At 41.5% G+C, this 17,942-nt stretch overlaps 1 protein-coding gene across 1 annotated transcript in view; it reads right to left on the minus strand.

The window, feature by feature from the left end:
* The window catches only part of stab1 (stabilin 1), a 126,129-nt gene that overhangs the window by 96,115 nt on the left and 12,072 nt on the right, over nt 1–17,942 (minus strand). Inside the window, exons 3-13 of the mRNA XM_088337594.1 lie at nt 17,040–17,125; nt 14,471–14,540; nt 14,267–14,362; nt 11,367–11,480; nt 10,218–10,405; nt 8,014–8,150; nt 5,189–5,316; nt 2,960–3,036; nt 2,750–2,881; nt 1,680–1,823; nt 1,524–1,607 (exon numbers count right to left, since the gene is read on the minus strand). Of these exons, the coding sequence (XP_088193720.1) occupies nt 1,524–1,607; nt 1,680–1,823; nt 2,750–2,881; nt 2,960–3,036; nt 5,189–5,316; nt 8,014–8,150; nt 10,218–10,405; nt 11,367–11,480; nt 14,267–14,362; nt 14,471–14,540; nt 17,040–17,125 (1,256 nt within the window). The remainder of the gene's footprint in view (nt 1–1,523; nt 1,608–1,679; nt 1,824–2,749; nt 2,882–2,959; nt 3,037–5,188; nt 5,317–8,013; nt 8,151–10,217; nt 10,406–11,366; nt 11,481–14,266; nt 14,363–14,470; nt 14,541–17,039; nt 17,126–17,942) is intronic.

Consider the following 17,942-nt stretch of genomic DNA (forward strand, 5'->3'; position numbering starts at 1 on the left):
GGGAGGAGGTCTTGCCCCAAGTGGAGGAGTTCAAGTATCTTGGGGTCTTGTTCACGAGTGAGGGTAGGATGGAACGGGAGATCGACAGGTGGGTTGGTGCAGTGTCTGCCGTCATTCGGACCCTGTACCGGTCTGTCGTGGTGAAGAGGGAGCTGAGCCGAAAGGCAAAGCTTTCGATCTACCTGTCGATCTACGTTCCTACCCTCACCTATGGTCATGAACTTTGGGTCATGACTGAAAGAACTCGATCCTGGATACAAGTGGCCGAAGTGAGTTACCTCCGCAGGGTGGCTGGGTTCTCCCTTAGAGATAAGGTGAGAAGCTCAGTCATCCGGGAGGGACTCGGTGTAGAGCCACTGCTCCTCCGCGTGGAGAGTAGCCAGTTGAGGTGGCTCGGGCATCTAATAAGGATGCCTCCTGGACGCCTCCCTCGGGAGGTGTTCCGGGCATGTCCCACCGGCAGGAGGCCACGGGGGCGGCCCAGGACATGTTGGAGAGACTATGTCTCTCGGCTGGCTTGGGAACGCCTCGGGGTCCGGTCGGATGAGCTGGAGGAGGTGGCTGGGGATAGGGACTTCTGGGCTTCCCTTTTAACGCTGCTGCCCCCGCGACCCGACCTCGGATAAGCGGAAGACAATGGATGGATGGATGGATTTTGCAAAATATTCCACACACAAGGGATTTGAGAAATTTTGTCTCAGAGTTGACTGATCTGGCTTGTTTCCTGTAAAGCTGTGACACCATTAAAGGAACACAACACCTTAAAAATAGCAAATCCCATTAACTCAACATTAGAGGCAGCTCTGAAACTGACAGCGATTGTAGTGAACAGGGATTACATACTGCTCATTTCTGCTTAGAGGTAGACGATGTTTTGCATCGACCATTCATTCATTCATTATCTGTACCGCTTATCCTCAGTAGGGTCGCAGGGGTGCTGGTGGCCATCCCAGTCAACTTCGGGCAGTGGGCAGGGGACACCCTGAACCGGTTGCCAGCCAGTCGCAGGGCACACTTAGACAGACAACTCACTTGCTCATTTACACCTAGGGACAATTTGGACCAGCCAATTTACCTGACATGCATGATTTTTGGAATGTGGGGGAACTCGGAGTGCCCGGAGGAAACCCGCGCAAGCACGGGGAGAACTTGCAAACTAAACACAGGAAGGTTCAATCTCATGACCTCAGAATTGTGCTGTGCTGCCCTTGCTTCGACTAATTAACATGTAAAACAATATGGCGACTTTCTTGCTAAGGTGCTGGTGTTCCTCTGATGACATCACAGCCCAGGTCTCACAAAGATAAGATATGCTGTCTTCAAAATGCATTATCTCCATAAATAAATGGAATATACCGATGAAATATTAATAGATTTTATGCAAAAAACACATTTTGCAAGTTTAAGAATTTGAGAATTCATTTAAGATTTCCCCACACTTAAGCATCTCTGAAAACCCTTCACCAAACCTTCAAACAAAAAGTTGATATTTTGGTTAAATACACATGTAGGTTCAGACTCACATCCACAAGGGACAGAAAACGGTTGAAAGCGGGCTCTTTTCTCACAGCCTCACCGATGTTCAGTGTTTGAAACGTAATCTTCCCCTAAAATAAACATTCAAACACACTTAAACAACTGCCCTATTCCTAACTGTAATAATTGCACATTGTACGAACTAATCCAGCCAGATGAAGAGCGGGCGTGACGTCAGCGACCCCTGTGATTGGCCGGTCGATGATGTGGATGATGCCATTGGCTGCCGGCAGGTCGGCCTGGACCACGGCGTACGTCCGCATTGGATCGTGAAGCATGATGAAACGCTAAAAGGCCAAAACACAATTCCACAAACAATATATGTCAACCCTTAATTGGTAAAACATAAGAAAAAAACAAACAGTAATCCCTTGCTATAACACGTTTCACCTTCAATCTGCTTCACAGATTTCATAATGCAACGTGTTCTGCATTCTTATTAGCCAAAAAGTATCTAGGCTCGGAGAAAAAACGTTAGTGATCAAAAATTGAAGTTTTACAGGGTAATACTGATCAAAGAAAAGAAGAGTGTTGTGAAATAAGGTGAAAAAAATGGACTGAGGCACTCACCACAAATGCACCATATCAGGTAATATAAATCAAAAGTTTATGATAAATCAAAAGTTTATGATTGTTACTATTGAGTCCATATTACGTATTATGTCAGCCACATTTCTTGTTATTTTCTTAGCCTCAGCTAACTGACGCCTAAACGCCAATGGTCGCCTTGTAAACATTGCGTGCATTGCCAACCAATCCAATTAAATGAACAAATACCTGTAATTATTCATGTATTTATCATTTTTATTTAGGAGAAGCAACTCTACATTAGGCTACACGCCAACAGTTAGCTGAAACTAGGAAAATAACAAACTTTGCAGATATGGTAAGTTACATGGACTCGATAGCAACAATCATAAATTTTTAATATCTATTACCTGATAGGAAGTGTGTGCCGCAAACCCCAGCATTTTTAATGAGTGCCCCGGTCCAATCTTTTGGTTTAATGCACCGCATCTCTTTTCTTTTTCTTAGATGAAGAGTGTCCACTGGAAATTTACGATCACTAACGCTTTTTCTCAGATTCTTGGTATCCTCGATATATTGACCAGCGTGGAGTATTATTTTGCCCTACAGCTTCGACTGTGACGTGATGTGTGACGTAGGCTATGTAAGGGTCTATATAGTAGTTTGTAAGAAATCAAGATGGCACCTTTTTGTCTTTGCTTCTCATTTTAGCGCCTCCGTACATGTCGAAATCTTGGCCATCTGGCATGTCCCGCAAGAGGTGCTGACCAAGGATCAGGTGGTTCCGACACATTTTCTCCTCGTTCGCAAACTGCGACTGCAAAGGAAAGTCACAGTTAATATTTGTCCAATCGTTTGAGGGGTGAGGTGGTAAAAACGGGGTTGATCCTCGTACAATCTCCGCTGGCGTGATGATGGGAGCGAAAACTGTGAACGGTCCGTTGTGGGTCACAAGAGATGAACAACCTTTGTCTGGAAAACAAGCAGAAACACAATTACAGTAATGAGATGAGCTTTTTTTAACTAATCAACTATGGTCAAAATTTCCAAGATAATTTCAAAACTATGCTTATCCCAGGCAGAGCATAAGTCGACATGTGTGTTCAACTGGCGGTGCGTTCAAAGACCAGATTTGCAACAAAACTTACAGATTTTCAAAGAAAAAGTCTGGAGGCAGCAAGTTTTTTTACACTTGTTTTGACATTCAGACAGTTCTTTATAATTCATTCATTTTCCAAATGCTTACCCTCACAAGGAATGCGGATTGAGGGTGGACGGATTGATCCAAAGATCGATATTATCAAAAATGAGTGAGTAAATGGATTGGATCGATACTAATGTCTTGGAATAGATACTGTCTACCGTTTGAACTAGAACTATAATGTTGTTTGGTTGTTGTAAGATTAATACATACATTATAGCTTTTTAATTTGATCCAATTGTGTTTAAATTTTATATGCACTGCTAACTTTATTTTCAAAATAATGTGCAATTGAAGTTCATTCATTTGTCTTGTTGACATTTGTTCCATTATATTTTTGTTGCATTGCTGATTTTTATTTGACTCTTTTGGTGTTTGTTCTGAATTAGGTTTTTAGTAGAAGTATTTTATTTTCCATACTGTTAAACATGTTTAACATTGTACTGACAGGACCAGAACAGGAAACAGAACCCACTCGCGTAACATATTCAGTTTTAGTGGGGGAGAAGGGAAAGGAGCGCACACTCGATCCGGAGATCGTTGGTCACGGGGAGTAGGTTGCTCAGCTGCGGAAGTTTGACTTCTGTGGCTGATAAAATGAGTATTGCCCAGTACTAATGCAGGGGTGCTGGAGCCCATCATCATTGCAGCTGTTTTCATGAGATGGAAGAGGGCGCTGGCTAGATTGCAATAAAAAATTCTGGAATATAAAAGAAAAAACAGCCTAACAACATTATATTGCTAGTTCAAATGGTAGACAGTATCTATTCCCAGACATTAGTATCGATCCAATCCATAGCGATGGCGGTGTCGGGAACAGAAAAAAGGCGAAAACCAGGAGAGGAGAGTAGGCGTGGTGAGATCAAACAGATAGTTATTCAGGGCAGGAGAACAGACGTGGTCGAGATCAAACAGTTCAGAGCGGGAGAAAAACAAGAGCAAACACATAGGACAGGCGAAAACGGGTTTGGCGTGTAAAAACGGAGATTCGCAGACGGACCAACCAAAGGGGGCTGACTGGACAGAGTTCAAATACTGACAGGGAGCCAATCTGTCAACAAGCTCCAGCTGGCGCCCCGGGCGGCGCCAATTGGGCGCCATGGCAACCGTGACAGAAGCTGGCGCCACACGGTCGGGTCTATTTGGGCGCCATGGCAACTGTGACATGTACTGTTTACAGTATTGACACTTTCAAAATAACACAATGAAAGTTATTACAGTTGACGTTATTCTATTTGTATTATTGTCACATTGCTACTTTTCTGGTTTGAGTCTCTTTGCTTTTGTCCGGAAACCGTTGTAGTACAAATATTTATTTGTAGTAATTTGTCCCGCTGAGGATTTCATTGTAATTACTTGATGAAATAGTAAATCATTTTAGTGTCTAAAATCCTTGTGCTTTGTTTATTGTAGTTATAAACTAATGCAAGGGGGCAGGGACATTTTCCTATGATCATAACAAGCAAAACGTATTGAATCGGTATCGATCAAAACCCCCTGTATCGTATCGATACCAAAATTCCAAGTATTGCCCAGCACTAATGCAGGGGTGCTGGAGCCCATCATCATTGCAGCTGTTTTCATGAGATGGAAGAGGGCGCTGGCTAGATCGCAATTAAAAATTCTAAAATATAAAAGAAAAAAACAACGACATTCAGACGCCAGAGGTATTATTGGAATGTTTGAGAATTTCAACGAAGGGTCTAGTCTTTGAATGCACTGAGTGTCCAAAACAGAGCACGAATGGTTGCCTTGTCTAGGAGAGTCTTAATCCCAGGTGAGAATTGTCTCTGCCAAAACAACTTTTATTTATCAGAAATTCGTCAAAACTACTCTTAGTAGTCTTATCAATGCTTAATGTTTAGTTTAAAAAGGGTTAAAAGTACAAAACAGTGTGTAATGCACATAAAGGACTGCTGATACCAAACAGGTCAATTGCTCCCGTGAGTTTTCCTTTTTGGGGTCCGTTGCGGTTGAGGTCCTGCAGACGCTGATTTATGTTTCCATAGCAACGGCGGCCATCACCGATCTCGCCCTGCTTGCACGCACACCTAAAAGCATAGAAAAACTCAGTTAACCCCTTGTAATACTTTTTAAGATTTTAGTTTAGTAACATTAAGTATTTAACAACGTTCATCTCGTCATTAGCATCAAGTCAAATTGAATGTGTTCGTATAGCCTTTAATCACAAATTGTCCCAAAGGGCTGCACATAACACAACATTCCCTGATCTGAAATCTACATACAAGATGTCAAGGAATAAACTAGCATGAGGAAAATAGAGAAACCTTGAGAAGGGGGTTGCACATGAGATAAATTTCCCTTGAGGTATTTATCATCCACAAATTCAAAATAAATTAAACAAAAAAGAGCATTTCAAAATTATTCATTAGCTTATTAATACATACATGCAGTAATCCCTCGCTGTACTGCAGTTTACTATTTGTGGTTTCACTACTTAGCAGTTCTTTATCGTGCATTGTGTTCTGCATTCTGATTGGCTAAACTGTCGTCCTGCCCCATTTCTGCCTGTGTCTGCCTGTACGGTATGGGTTATACACTTCTGTAAAACAGCTGGACGAACCTACGTTACGTACAAACAAATTGTTTTCAATTTGTAGTTTCTCTTCAAGCCATCATGTCAATAAATCTTCTCTGGAATGAGAAAAACAGCAAAGGGCAAAGAAAGATGTTTTATGTCACTGTCAAAGTTGGACTTGTCGACATGCTGATGGAAGGTATAAGCATTTTTAAACCACATTTTCGTTTTCCAATAACATCCAAATGATGGTGACAAAATATCATCTGAAGTAAAAAAGAGGAAAGTGTCCTGAAATAATTTTCAACCCAGTTTGGAATAAATTTTGCAATATATAACGAAACCCAAAAGTTATTCGGAAAAATACCCTTAGTTGTCACAAAAAGCCAGACTCTAACAACTGCCTAGGATGTTTGGTCCAGTGTATATATAGGACTCAATTTTAACTACAGTACAGTTAAGGTGTCACACCAAAAGACCCCGTTTTGGCTGTACAATAATCTTTTATATTGGAACCTTATTAAACAAAAGTTTATTGTAAAGACATTTTATGATGAAAAACCACATAACACATTTCAAACACCCAGAAGCTCTAGCAAAGCATCTAGAGCAATTTGATTGGGTACGTGGTGGGGTGGGCAGAGCTATGCACACAGCACCTTTTGCACTGATGTTTAAAATATGTTGGTATCCTTGTTTGCAGTATTTTGTGACACTTTCACATTAAAAAAAAATACCTTTGTTTGCTCCTTGTTTTGAAACAATTATTTAGGACAGAAATTATTGTAAAAATTAGCCTCAACACTCTTAAATAACTGCAGGAGGGAGACAAATTTTAAGTATACAGATGCTACCCTATTTTCGAGTGACGAAAAACGGGATGTCGAAAAATATCCGGACATTGCTGTAAGTTAGATTTTGTAATTAATTGTGTGCACCTGTTCACAAGTGGGGCGCTGTGAGAGCTCGCCCAGCATCCACCCAGAAGAAGAAATCTGGCTTCCTCTTCCTAGTTTGTGTGTAAACATGCTTATACTGTATCTCCAGCGCGCTAAAAACGTTGACATTTTTATTGTTTTATAATTCGTGGATCCATTCAATATGGTTGGTGTAAAATGTAAAGAAGAGGCAAGACGTTTCATTTGAAATGAAAGTGGATCAAGAAAGCTTGATGCGGTAGAGAAAATGGTTGGATCGCTTTTTTTCCCGCCACTTTCTATCACGAAGGAAGTAGCATAACTCTTAAAGCACATCTTTCCAAAAAACTTCACTGTATTCAGCTTTATTCAGCATGTTATTGTATGAAATGTTTATTTTTTAGTACAAAACAAGACAGTTTACTTATACCTAAGACTTAAACATACTTATGTCATGAGTGATTAGTATCACCTGTGCCCGTCCTTTTTAAGCTTAGTCCTTTCACTCGCCTGTTGTCAGTCCGTCAGCGAACCTCTGTTTCTACAAGGCAAGCACTTTGCCTCTGACTCCTGTCGGTCCCGCTTTTTTCACCCGTTTTTCCACCAGTTCGTTCCTGATTTCCCCGCTTGTCTCCGGCTACGACCCGTTTTTCATCCCAACCATTTTTTTGCTCTCCTGTCCCGGCTATCGACCTGTTTTTTCCGTCTTCGGCACCACCATCTCCCGCTCCGGAAGATCCACTTCCGCATTCGGAACACGATCAGGTTCAGGGAGCGGCTTGCTTCCTGCGTCCAGCGAGCCCCGGATCGGGGGCGCTGCTCTTTGTCTTTCGCTCAATAAACTTGTGGTTAATGTTACGCATCTGGGTCCTGATTCCGTTCTGGTCGTGACAATATAAACCTTAAACATACAAAATGTAGCACTGAAGAAACTTACATAATTATTCAACTTACGATCTTCCGGAACCTATCTTGTTTGTAAGTAGGGAGAGGCTGTACATATAAAGGCTCTGACACAATTATTATTTCAATGATTTTATCAAATCATCAAACATCATACAGTGAAATTAAATGTGCTGAAGAATTAGCTTTTGTCAAAAGAGTGGGTTTTGCGGGTTTTTTTTTCTTGAATTTTCTTCTAAGATTTATGATGCAACTCTCTCCAAAGAATAAAAGATATCAAAAGACTTTTTCTATTGTGGCTCTTTGGGTCGAAAGGGTTCCTGACCTCTGTTCTAAATGACGGCATGCATCTAGTCCAGGTGATCATTTTTAATGTAAACGCGTCCTACCTGGCTTTTCCATCCAGTCCAGTTATACAGATGGCCGACGGGTGGCAGGCGTCCCCCAAGCATGCCGAAAGCAACCGACAGCCTGATTCGGCGCCACCTTTTATGGGAACCATTCCAAACAGGCAGTCGCAGGTCGACTGCGGAACAAGATCAGATGCTCGGCATCAGTTTGGTACTAACGTGTTACAAAGTTTCCTGTAAGGTAATTGCTTTTCTTAGTAAAAAGTACTGTAAGGAGTTATTAACCCCTTAAGAGTAGTGTCAAATATGCCTAAAATCCCAATCCAAGACGTACCCAAAGTAAATTGAATGCTGTTATTGAACTGTTTCCAGAATATTGACAGTTTTTGGTCTCTTTTGGAAGGTAACACTTTTGTCCTAAACTAAAATCATCACTCCAAGTGCTACTAACGTTAAGTAATCTAAGTTGCAAACCAGAAATGTAAGGTCTCTGTTCTCGCCTTCTTTTATTTCTGCAATCACATGCCTGAAAAAAGAGTGTAGCATGGGAATCACAGCTGGAAAACAGCTGGGACAATAGCACAAAGCATTACATGGTCCCAGGTTAAATTTGATCACAATCTGAAAAAAAAAGATTTTACACATTTTTCTAAAGGTATGTCAACGTGTTTCCAAAAATGGCCACTTGGATATGACCAGTTTACAACATCAAAACCTTTGCAACAATGTATTTTACGTCGGCCAATTTTTAGACATTTAGACATTGAGTCTTTCCTGCAAGTGATAATGTTGCATAAAAGCTGCTGCTCGTTGCCTGATTGGCTTCCCTCCTATTTAAACTCAGTGCTTGCATTCACTTCTTGTCAGTCTGTCAACGAACCTCTGCACTTGCAAGACGTGTATTTTGGTATCCTGCTTGTGTATCCAGTATCGATCCCGCCTGTCTCATCCTGTCCCGTATCTTGCGCCAGTCTCCAGTATCCGGGATTGATCCCGTCTGTCTCACCCTATCCGGTATATTGCTCCAGTATCCGGTATCGATCCCATCTGTCCCGTCCTGTCCCGCATCCTACTCGTGTATCCAGTATCTGGTATCGATTCCATCTGTCCTGCCCTGTCCGATATCTTGCTCGTGTATCAGGCATCGATCCCAACTGTTCCATCCTGTCCGTTATCTTGCTCGTGCATCAGGTATCAATCCCGTCTGTTCCGTCTTGTCCGGTATCTTGCTCGTGCATCAGGTATCGATCCCGTCTGTTCCATCCTGTCCGGTATCTGCTCGTGTTTCTGTATCAATCCCGTCTGTCCGGTCCGGTTTCGATCTCGTCTGCCTCTGGCTTCCTGTTTTCCCGCGCCTGAGTTCTCTGTCTCCCTTCTTACGCCCAGCGATTGCCGAATCACTGGCCTTTGTGTTGACGCGCATGACTGCCCCATTCCCGTAAAATAAAGCTTGTGTGAAAACGTTACGCGTCTGGGTCCACCGTCTGTTTGGGTTCTGACAGCTTGCAATTGGCCAAGAGTTGTGTCAATCAAAAGGTATCACAAGTTTTTTTTTAATTTTGAAAGGAAGTTATGGGTCAAAGCAGATGGATTACAACAGGGAACCCGTTTCATGAATGGAATCCTACGGCAATTTTTTTGGTGAGTCATATTGGCTTTATAGTTTTCGAGTACTTTTTTCAGACTGAATGTGATGTTTTTTGTGAACATTTTGAAATGGTCAGCATGTCTCGAATCCCTCAATGTTCCGACAGCCCGCCGACAGTAACTGTACTATACTATATGTACTGTACTATTTGTTATGTTACTGTTACTCCACTATTTTATGGATTTCTCCTCTTGTTGATAGTCAAGGCGAACATGAAATTGACATATTATGCTAAACATGATTATGCTGATCGAGATTTTACATAGAAGATTTTATTCTCTTCTGTGATGATGAGAAACAATTTAAGTTCTAAAAATTTGATCACAGGACAAGAATAATGTGAAAAGTGTTTTGGTTGTCCATGGTACAGGACCAAGGCAAGCTTTGGCTTTTTCCCATCTGGCCTTTTGTTCCCTCTATGTCAGTTGTTCTTAAAGCTGTTGTTTTTCAATTTATTGTAACCCTTGGTTAATGACCAGTGGGAAAAAAACAAAAATGTAAATCAAACAATCAATCAATCAATACTCTGGAGAGACCAACACTCTGGAAAATACGGGCACTAGGTTCCGACAATAAAATAATTCTCTCACAGCACCTTGTTGGGCCCCTTGAAAACGCAGATTGTGGTGCTGATCGGGCATCCGCCGTTGTTGACGGCGCAGGGGTTTTTGGGAACGCAGACATAACCGTCGCCCTCATAACCTTCCTTGCAGGCGCAGCTGACCTTTGAACCCTGTGAGGAGCATTGAGCGTTGACATCGCAGCTGCTCGAAACGCAAACACCTCAAAAAAAAAAAAAAAAGACGGCTGTAAGTCAATGAAAGCACAGCATGTCACGGTTGCAATGCAAAAGTGCTTAACTTGTTTTGTCACCTAAACTGAACCCTCCTAATGCACTTTGCTCATTTAGTTAAGTCTCTAAATTGCTCATAATTAACGAAAGCATGCAGCCTGCCGCCCGCATCAGGTCCACCAAGGGGTTTGATCTGGCCCAAGAGACAAGATATGAGCAGCACGAGAAAAAGAGCTGCAATTTTAAATATGTCCACTTGATGTCACCAAAGCAAAGCACCAATCCCAAAGCAACTGTAGCTGTGTTTATTTATTTTCTTTGTCTCCCTCTCTTTCTCTCTCTCTCTCCCTCTTTCTCCACCCCCTATCTCTCTCCCTCTGTTGTTTTCTTCCCTCTCTTTTCTCCTCTCTTTCTTCCTCTCTCTCTCCCACTCTCCTTCATTCTCTCTACAGCTCTCTTTCTCTCTCCACTTTTCTCATTTTTTCTGTCCTTTTCTTTCTATCTGTTTCTCTAATTTTTTTCTGTGTCTAGTTCTGTTTCTTAACCTTCTCTCTCCATTTTTTCTCTTTTTCATGCTTTTTCTCTTATTCTTTTCTGTCTCTCTTTCTCTTTCTCATTTCTCTCTCTTTAATTTTTTATGTCTTTCTCATTTTTGCTTCTCTTTTGCTCTCTCTGTGTCTAGCTTTTTCTTTTCTTTTTTGGAGCGGCCTCTTGTGGTTAACATGTTGTTTGTGGTTATAAGGAAAAGAAATGGGAAAACGCGGAACCTTGATGGCAGCACAGACACTGACTTTCGGACGCCCGCTGCTAATCTTTTTCTGTTGTTGCTTTAGACAAGAATCGTCCATAAGTATGAAATTTATTTTTTACTTTACTGATGATATTTGGTTACGGAAATGTTTTGTACACATTTTGCGCACTTTTGTGTGAATTGTTGATGGCGAAACTTACTTGAGCATTTGTTTTGGGGTGACATCTTGTATCCTGGCAAACACGTGCATGTGGCAGCGTCTCCTTCTCCTGAACAGTACGAATAAGCACCGCAGGCGCTGCAGCGATTGTTTACTAAAACACAAAAAGCAAGAAAACAACAAAAAAGACTGGATGACAATTTGTGAGGTTTGGAAGCAGGGCAAATGAATTGGGATAAGAATGTTTTTTGATTGTCATTCACAGTGTTGGAAATAACGTCGTTATAAGTAATGTCTTACTTAACGTCGTTAATATTATCAGAATTAATCTGAATATTTTTTTTGGCGAAACAACGCCGTTATCATTACTGACGGTCAAAAGAGGTGCATTTCTTTGGATCCAGAACGCAATCATGGTCGTGCCCCCGAAAACCCGCCGCCGTTTTTAGCGCTGTGGTTTTCCGCTCTCATTCGAGTTGTTTAGGTCACGTCTTTTCAGAGGAGGTGACCATTCAAAATAATGACTACCATATAGTTAGATAGCAATTGCAAATATAGTAAAAGAAAAGGCAAATGAGGGCTGAGTTGCAACCGACTCGTGCTGTTCGCGAACAAACGTCTAACGAACGAAAGGAGCCTGCTCCCCAACAATCAACTGCTGGTTCCCTTCAAGATGCTTTTTTTTGTCTTATGGTTGGTCAAAATGCATTCTTTTGGGATTCTGTGTTGTTGACGTTGATTTTTTTTTTCTTTAGCTCAAAATAGGGTAAAAAGGGTAAAATTATTCTTTAATTTGATCTTTTTTGTAAAATTATACATATTTGGGTTTAATTTCCTCTGTTCTTCAGTGGTAATTTGTTTATATAGAAATGTAAAGTTTATATATTTTTTTTTCTTTTATCTCACTTTTTTCCTTGCACATTTTGTTTTCATTTTTTCCATCTATTAATTGACCTGACTTTATATTGTTTATTTCTGAATGTTATTTTAATAAATGGAATACTGTTTATATTTGCTGCACTCTAGGTGTAGGACAAATTTGTTAGTGGTGAGGTGCAATAAAAATAACAAGGTATGTCTATTTCCTCTATTATGAAAAGTAAAGCAAATGGAAGCTGTTTCAACGGCATAACCGCGCCTTTTCACGAGTACCTGCAAGTCAAATAAAAATGCTACAAAGTCGAGCTACGAGGTTGTGACACTGATCACAAAGAACTGCATACCTTTGGATTCATTAAGAACTGTTTAAAGAATTCCAGGCTGAATAGTCCTCCCTCACACATTTTCAGCTTACCAAATCTGGGCCTATTTCTGAAAAGTTTGGACACCCCTGACATAAAGTGATATAACATCCTCTCACTGTAACACACCAGAACCTCCACGGACTCAGCCGTTACTAAGTGACACTAGCTGAGCGATAGAGCAGCAGGGAGAGGGTTGGGAGCAATGCAAGGAATCAAATGGACTGAACTATTTCAAGGCAGTGGAGTATGCTGTCTGGTTCACATTTTTGTTTTGTTTTACCTTTTATTTTTTACCTAGCATTTTTCATCATATTTAAGCCTATGCATTCCTTTATAAAGAAAAAGAGAGTTTTTGGGGGTCCTTGGGTTGATTTTGATGGCGCTTGAGAGTGGAGTTAAATTCACTCAATCAACCACAAAAAAAAAATCATTTTTGTAGAAAATCCCAACGACCCAGCTCTGGTGAGCTATTTTCAGAACCACGTTGGTGAGGTTTACAGTCGAGGTGTCACACCAACAGACCCTGTTTTTGCTGCACATTGCGAAGAAATCCTTTATATGGAAGCGCATTAAACAACTTAGGTTCACTGTTGAGACACTTTATGGTGAAATCCCACAGAAAAACTAAACAGCAAAAATGCCTGCCAAGCACACAGTGCTATTTGATTAGGAAAGTGTTAAGGGTGGGCGGAGCTATGCACACAGCGCCCATCGCCATCTGCACCGAAAGTAAATACATCAGTCTCCTCTTTTGCAGTATTTTGTTACATTTTAACAAAATACATCAGTCTCCTCTTTTGAAGTATTTTGTTACATTTTAACAAAAGAAATGTGCTTGCACCCTGTTTTGAAACCATGATTTATGAAAAACATGAAGGTAAAAAAGAGCCTCAACAATCTTGTGGGAAGGAAAAAAGTTTCAAAAAGTTTCAATTAGTATATTTGTCATGATTGCTGATTCGGGGCACCTGCGAATGCCCCGTTGGCGCCTACCAGACCTGGTCGCTAATTGTTTCCATGACCCTTTTAAAACCCCCGTCTTCCAAGAGGAAGCTGTCAGACTGTTCTGCGAACCTATGCTTTCAGCTAGGCAAGCTTTGTTACTTCCGACACTCTCCTGCCCTGTTTTCTCCTGCCTGATACCTGTTTCCGACCTGTTTCTGGACCCGTTTCCGCCCTGTTATGGCCTGTTTCCTGCCTGATACCTGTTGCTGACCACTTTTCATGACTCATTACCGCCCTTGCTCCCCTGTCCTGGCTATCGACCAGCTGCCTACGACTCTGCTTGCTCTACACGGAAGTGCCACTTCCGCGTTCCTGCCATGTGCTACCCGTGTCCGACGATCATCGGATCGTGGAAGCAAGCACTGCTCTCTTTCTCAATAAAACGGAGTAAAAACGAACGATTTGGGTCCTGTCTCCATTTCTGGCTTGTGACATTTGTTGATATGCGACTCAGGCTCTGGCATTATTCTTATTTCATACATTATGTCAAATCGTCAAATGTGACAAACTGTGAAATAAAATGCGCTGAAAACTGGGTTTGGCAGTTTTGCTGTAATTTGTCTTAAAATACATAGTATGGCTCTGTCTCTCCAATTCAAAATAGTAATATTTTGCTATCATGGCTCATTGGTTCAAAAAGGTACCTGACCCCTCCAGTATTCTAGGGAAATGCGCGAGTGTTGCGTATCACCTTGGTCGCAGCGTTTTCCGGCGTACGGCGGCTGACAGAAGCACCGGCCGCTTCCTTCTGGGCCCTGATCGCATACGCCATGCTCACAATCACAAGCTGGGGCAAAAAAAATGCCTCATTACATTCATGTCAAGTTCATAGTGAAAAAATGTGTTATTTGCTGTTATTACAAATGGAGTTTACAAAGCCAACATGGTTACTGACCTTTGTCACAGTTGGTCCCGAAAGTGTTCTCTTTGCTGCATGTTTGGCACGCGAACCCGCTGAAACCTTCCTGGCAAAACAATACAGCAAGAGCGAGTGGTAAATAACGGCAGGCACAAGAAATAGCCTGATGAGGTTCTCTAGAGCAATGTTTCTCAACTGGCTGGTATAAGGCCATTGCTAACCCACGCAAGCACGGGGAGAACATACAAACTCCGCACAGTAAGGCCAGTAGCTGGATTTGAACCCACGCAGGAGGTTCCCACGACCTCAGAACTGTGCCGCACATGCGCTAACCACTGCGCCGCCGTGCTGCCCGTTACAGATATAATTTACTCTTTTAACACTTTACTCTTTTTTTCACGACCCTCATTTCTTTTGGTGCCCTCCTGGGCCCTTGATGCCCTACGCATTGCATGTTATGGGGCTACGGCCCTGGGGTCAAGACCCAAAAGAGGCCGGCGGACTCATATTTGGTGGGTCGCAGGCCTTGGCTTTAGCGAAATCATCTCATCTCATTAGCTGCCCTGTTTATCCTCAGTGGGGTCGCGGGGGTGCTGGAGCCCATCCCAGCAATCATCGGGCAGTGGGCAGGGGACACCCTGAACTGGTTGCCAGCCAATCGCAGGGGCTTTAGCGAAATATTGCTATTAAAAAAAAAAACAAGGGTCAATAAGAATCCTGAAATGTAGATGGTGATGATGCCCTGCAAATTCAAGGTGAAACCCCCCATTTTACACCACAGAAAATGTTCATTTTTTTTACATGTTGAGCATATATTTGACTAGTGCTAAAAACTATACAAGTACACAAAATGGAGATTCTAAGTGACCAAACTTCACCATAACCAAACACATGGCAGCAAGATGACCAAAAACTATGTTGGCTTTTGCAAGATGAATTGTTATGTCAAATAAATGCAACATTTTTCAACCAAGGAATGTTTTAAAAAATGTATGTTTATATGTATTACATGTTCACATTTCACGAATATCTTAAACCCTCGGGCCATAGGGGCACCACATTCTGTGGTGTGTCTTGGGCAAGTAGAGCCTGCCGGCACCAATCCCTCTCAAGCCCGTTATGGTGGCTTTGAAAAATGTATTTTTTAAACAAAAATGCTCATGTTTTGAGAGGTACATTTTGCTTAAAAAGTTCAAACTTTCAGTTTTATTTGTACAAGGCGTTGTTACCACCCCCTAAAAATAACTGATTTTGTGGGATATTTTAAGAACTTATGAAACTGAGTCGAATTTAAAAAAAAGTTGCAGATCGGTCTTTTCAGTCCTTTTTAGTACATTTCACTATTTTGCAGTACTTTTCGTTTACACTTTTCAGTACGAAAATGTATCCACAGAGATTCCTCGGTTTTCACAATTAATGGGGACGAAAAGTGAAAATCCATGAAGTAGCATTGCACCTCCATAAAAGCCCCAAAAGGGTTAAACTCACCACGAGATGTCGTCATTACAGACTCAAGAGTATACAATTGTGACAAAATAACAACTTTAGATCAAGACATAATAGACCACAACACTTAATAGAAGTTGAATGAATGGTTTTAATGTAATTTTACTAAAGTAAAATGAAATTGCAGGCCTTCTCCTTTTAGTGTAAGAAAGCAATTTAGAGAGCAGACGGCTAGCTGTGCGCTAGCATCAGGTGCCCTCGAAAAGAGATGGATCGGCGCGATGGTTAAAATAAAACCATCCTGAATGTAGTGGTTTCCCACGACTTTCGCTTCAAGTAATCCATTTAATGGCAAATGGAACTGGAAAGATACAGGGTCCCCAGCAGTGGCTTTGGAGAGTAGTACGCCTAGCTGTTGGCAGTAGGTCGGATTAGCAGCACCGCCCCTGTTTCTCCTCGACACCACCCGAGTCGCTTTTGGAGCCCGATAACAGTCCACACAGCACTTGCTGGTCATCACCGTTTTGTTGCAATCTTTTGACCATCCTTAGAGTCCAATTTAATTGAGGAATTTCTTTTCACTGTACCGACCTGCTAAAAGCTAGTGGTTGCTATGTTTCCCACATCGTTTCCAGACGCAGCTCCTGCCTACTGATTGACTGACACCAGACACCAGTCCATCATGGCCGCACATATGTGCAGTCACTCCCACTCAACACAGAGTCCCCACAGAACACAATGCATGATACAATGAGATATAAATCAAATTATTAAAAAATCTGCAAATGAGTAAACCAGCGATAACCAAACCGCAAAGTAGAGAGCGTTCTCTGTATCCTTATTTTGAGTGTTTATTTTATTTTAAACTTAACACAGTATTTAATGCATCATGAGTATCATGTAGGGGAACAAACCACCCCCCCGAAAAATGGCCTAGAGAGGGAAAAGTGCTGTCAGGCTGTACTTCCCTGAGACAAACCACAGGAAGTGGTGTCCCTACAACCCAGGTGGTTAAGGGATCTGTGAACCGTGAACCAGTCTTAATCTAAATTAGGTTATTTTTAGAGTACAGGAATAAAAGGTAAGGATTGCAGCCAGTAGAAGCAGCAGGAAGAATCATGAAAAACCATCACAAAGGGAGTTTGAGAATGGTACTCACATCACAGACGCAGGTCCCGTTGCCGAGGTCTCCATCCTTGCAAGTTCCATGGAAGTTACAGGTCTTTCCTGACCAGCTGGGACAAGCTGTGGGGCACATTCAAATCACTTCCAAACATTTTACCAAGCAAAAAGACATTTTACACTCCCAATAATGGCCAATAATGCTTTACTCCAGAGGTGTCAGATTCATTTTCACTGTGGGCCACATCATCATAATGGCTGCCTTCAAAGGGACAGATGTAACTTACAAATCTAACCAAATGTAATCGGTATGTAAAATAAATGTAAGTAATGCTTCATGTAAATTAACTCTGTATTCATTATTAATCAAGTCACAAACATTAGAGTTGCGTTAAAAATGTCATTACACACATATAAAATTTTATGAATTAAATACAGTGATACATCTTCATACCAGCTACTTGAGCTACAAGAAACGTGAGATACGAGATGTCTTTTGAGCAAAAAAGTTGCCTGACATATGAAAGAAAATTCAGGTTGCGAGATTTGCCACACAGTACCACCAGCGACCAGTGCTACCAATTCATTTTATCCTATTCATTTAATTACTGTATTTTTATGTTCAATTACAATTTGAAAGGGTTTTTAATATTTAAAAAAAGGGTGTTTTATTGCCCTTAAGGGTTAACCAGGATGCTTTTACAAGGCCAGGAACAGATTGTTTTATCAGTTGCGTTACTTTGAATTAAAGCCGTTTCATCCGAGTTGTTTATATCACGTCTTTCAAAACAGCCACTGGTATATAGTTAGTGATTATGAATATAGTATTTAATAATACGCGAAACAAAAAGGCAAATTGTCATTCGCGAACGAAACGGCTTTTCATGCATTCTTTGCGGTTGACGTTGAATTCGTTGTGTATAAAGAAGGTTAAAACTGT

This window comes from Urocampus carinirostris, chromosome 6 (genome assembly GCF_059441175.1).
Source record: "Urocampus carinirostris isolate Australia breed hairy pipefish chromosome 6, RoL_Ucar_1.0, whole genome shotgun sequence".
NCBI classification, from domain to species: Eukaryota; Metazoa; Chordata; class Actinopteri; order Syngnathiformes; family Syngnathidae; genus Urocampus; species Urocampus carinirostris.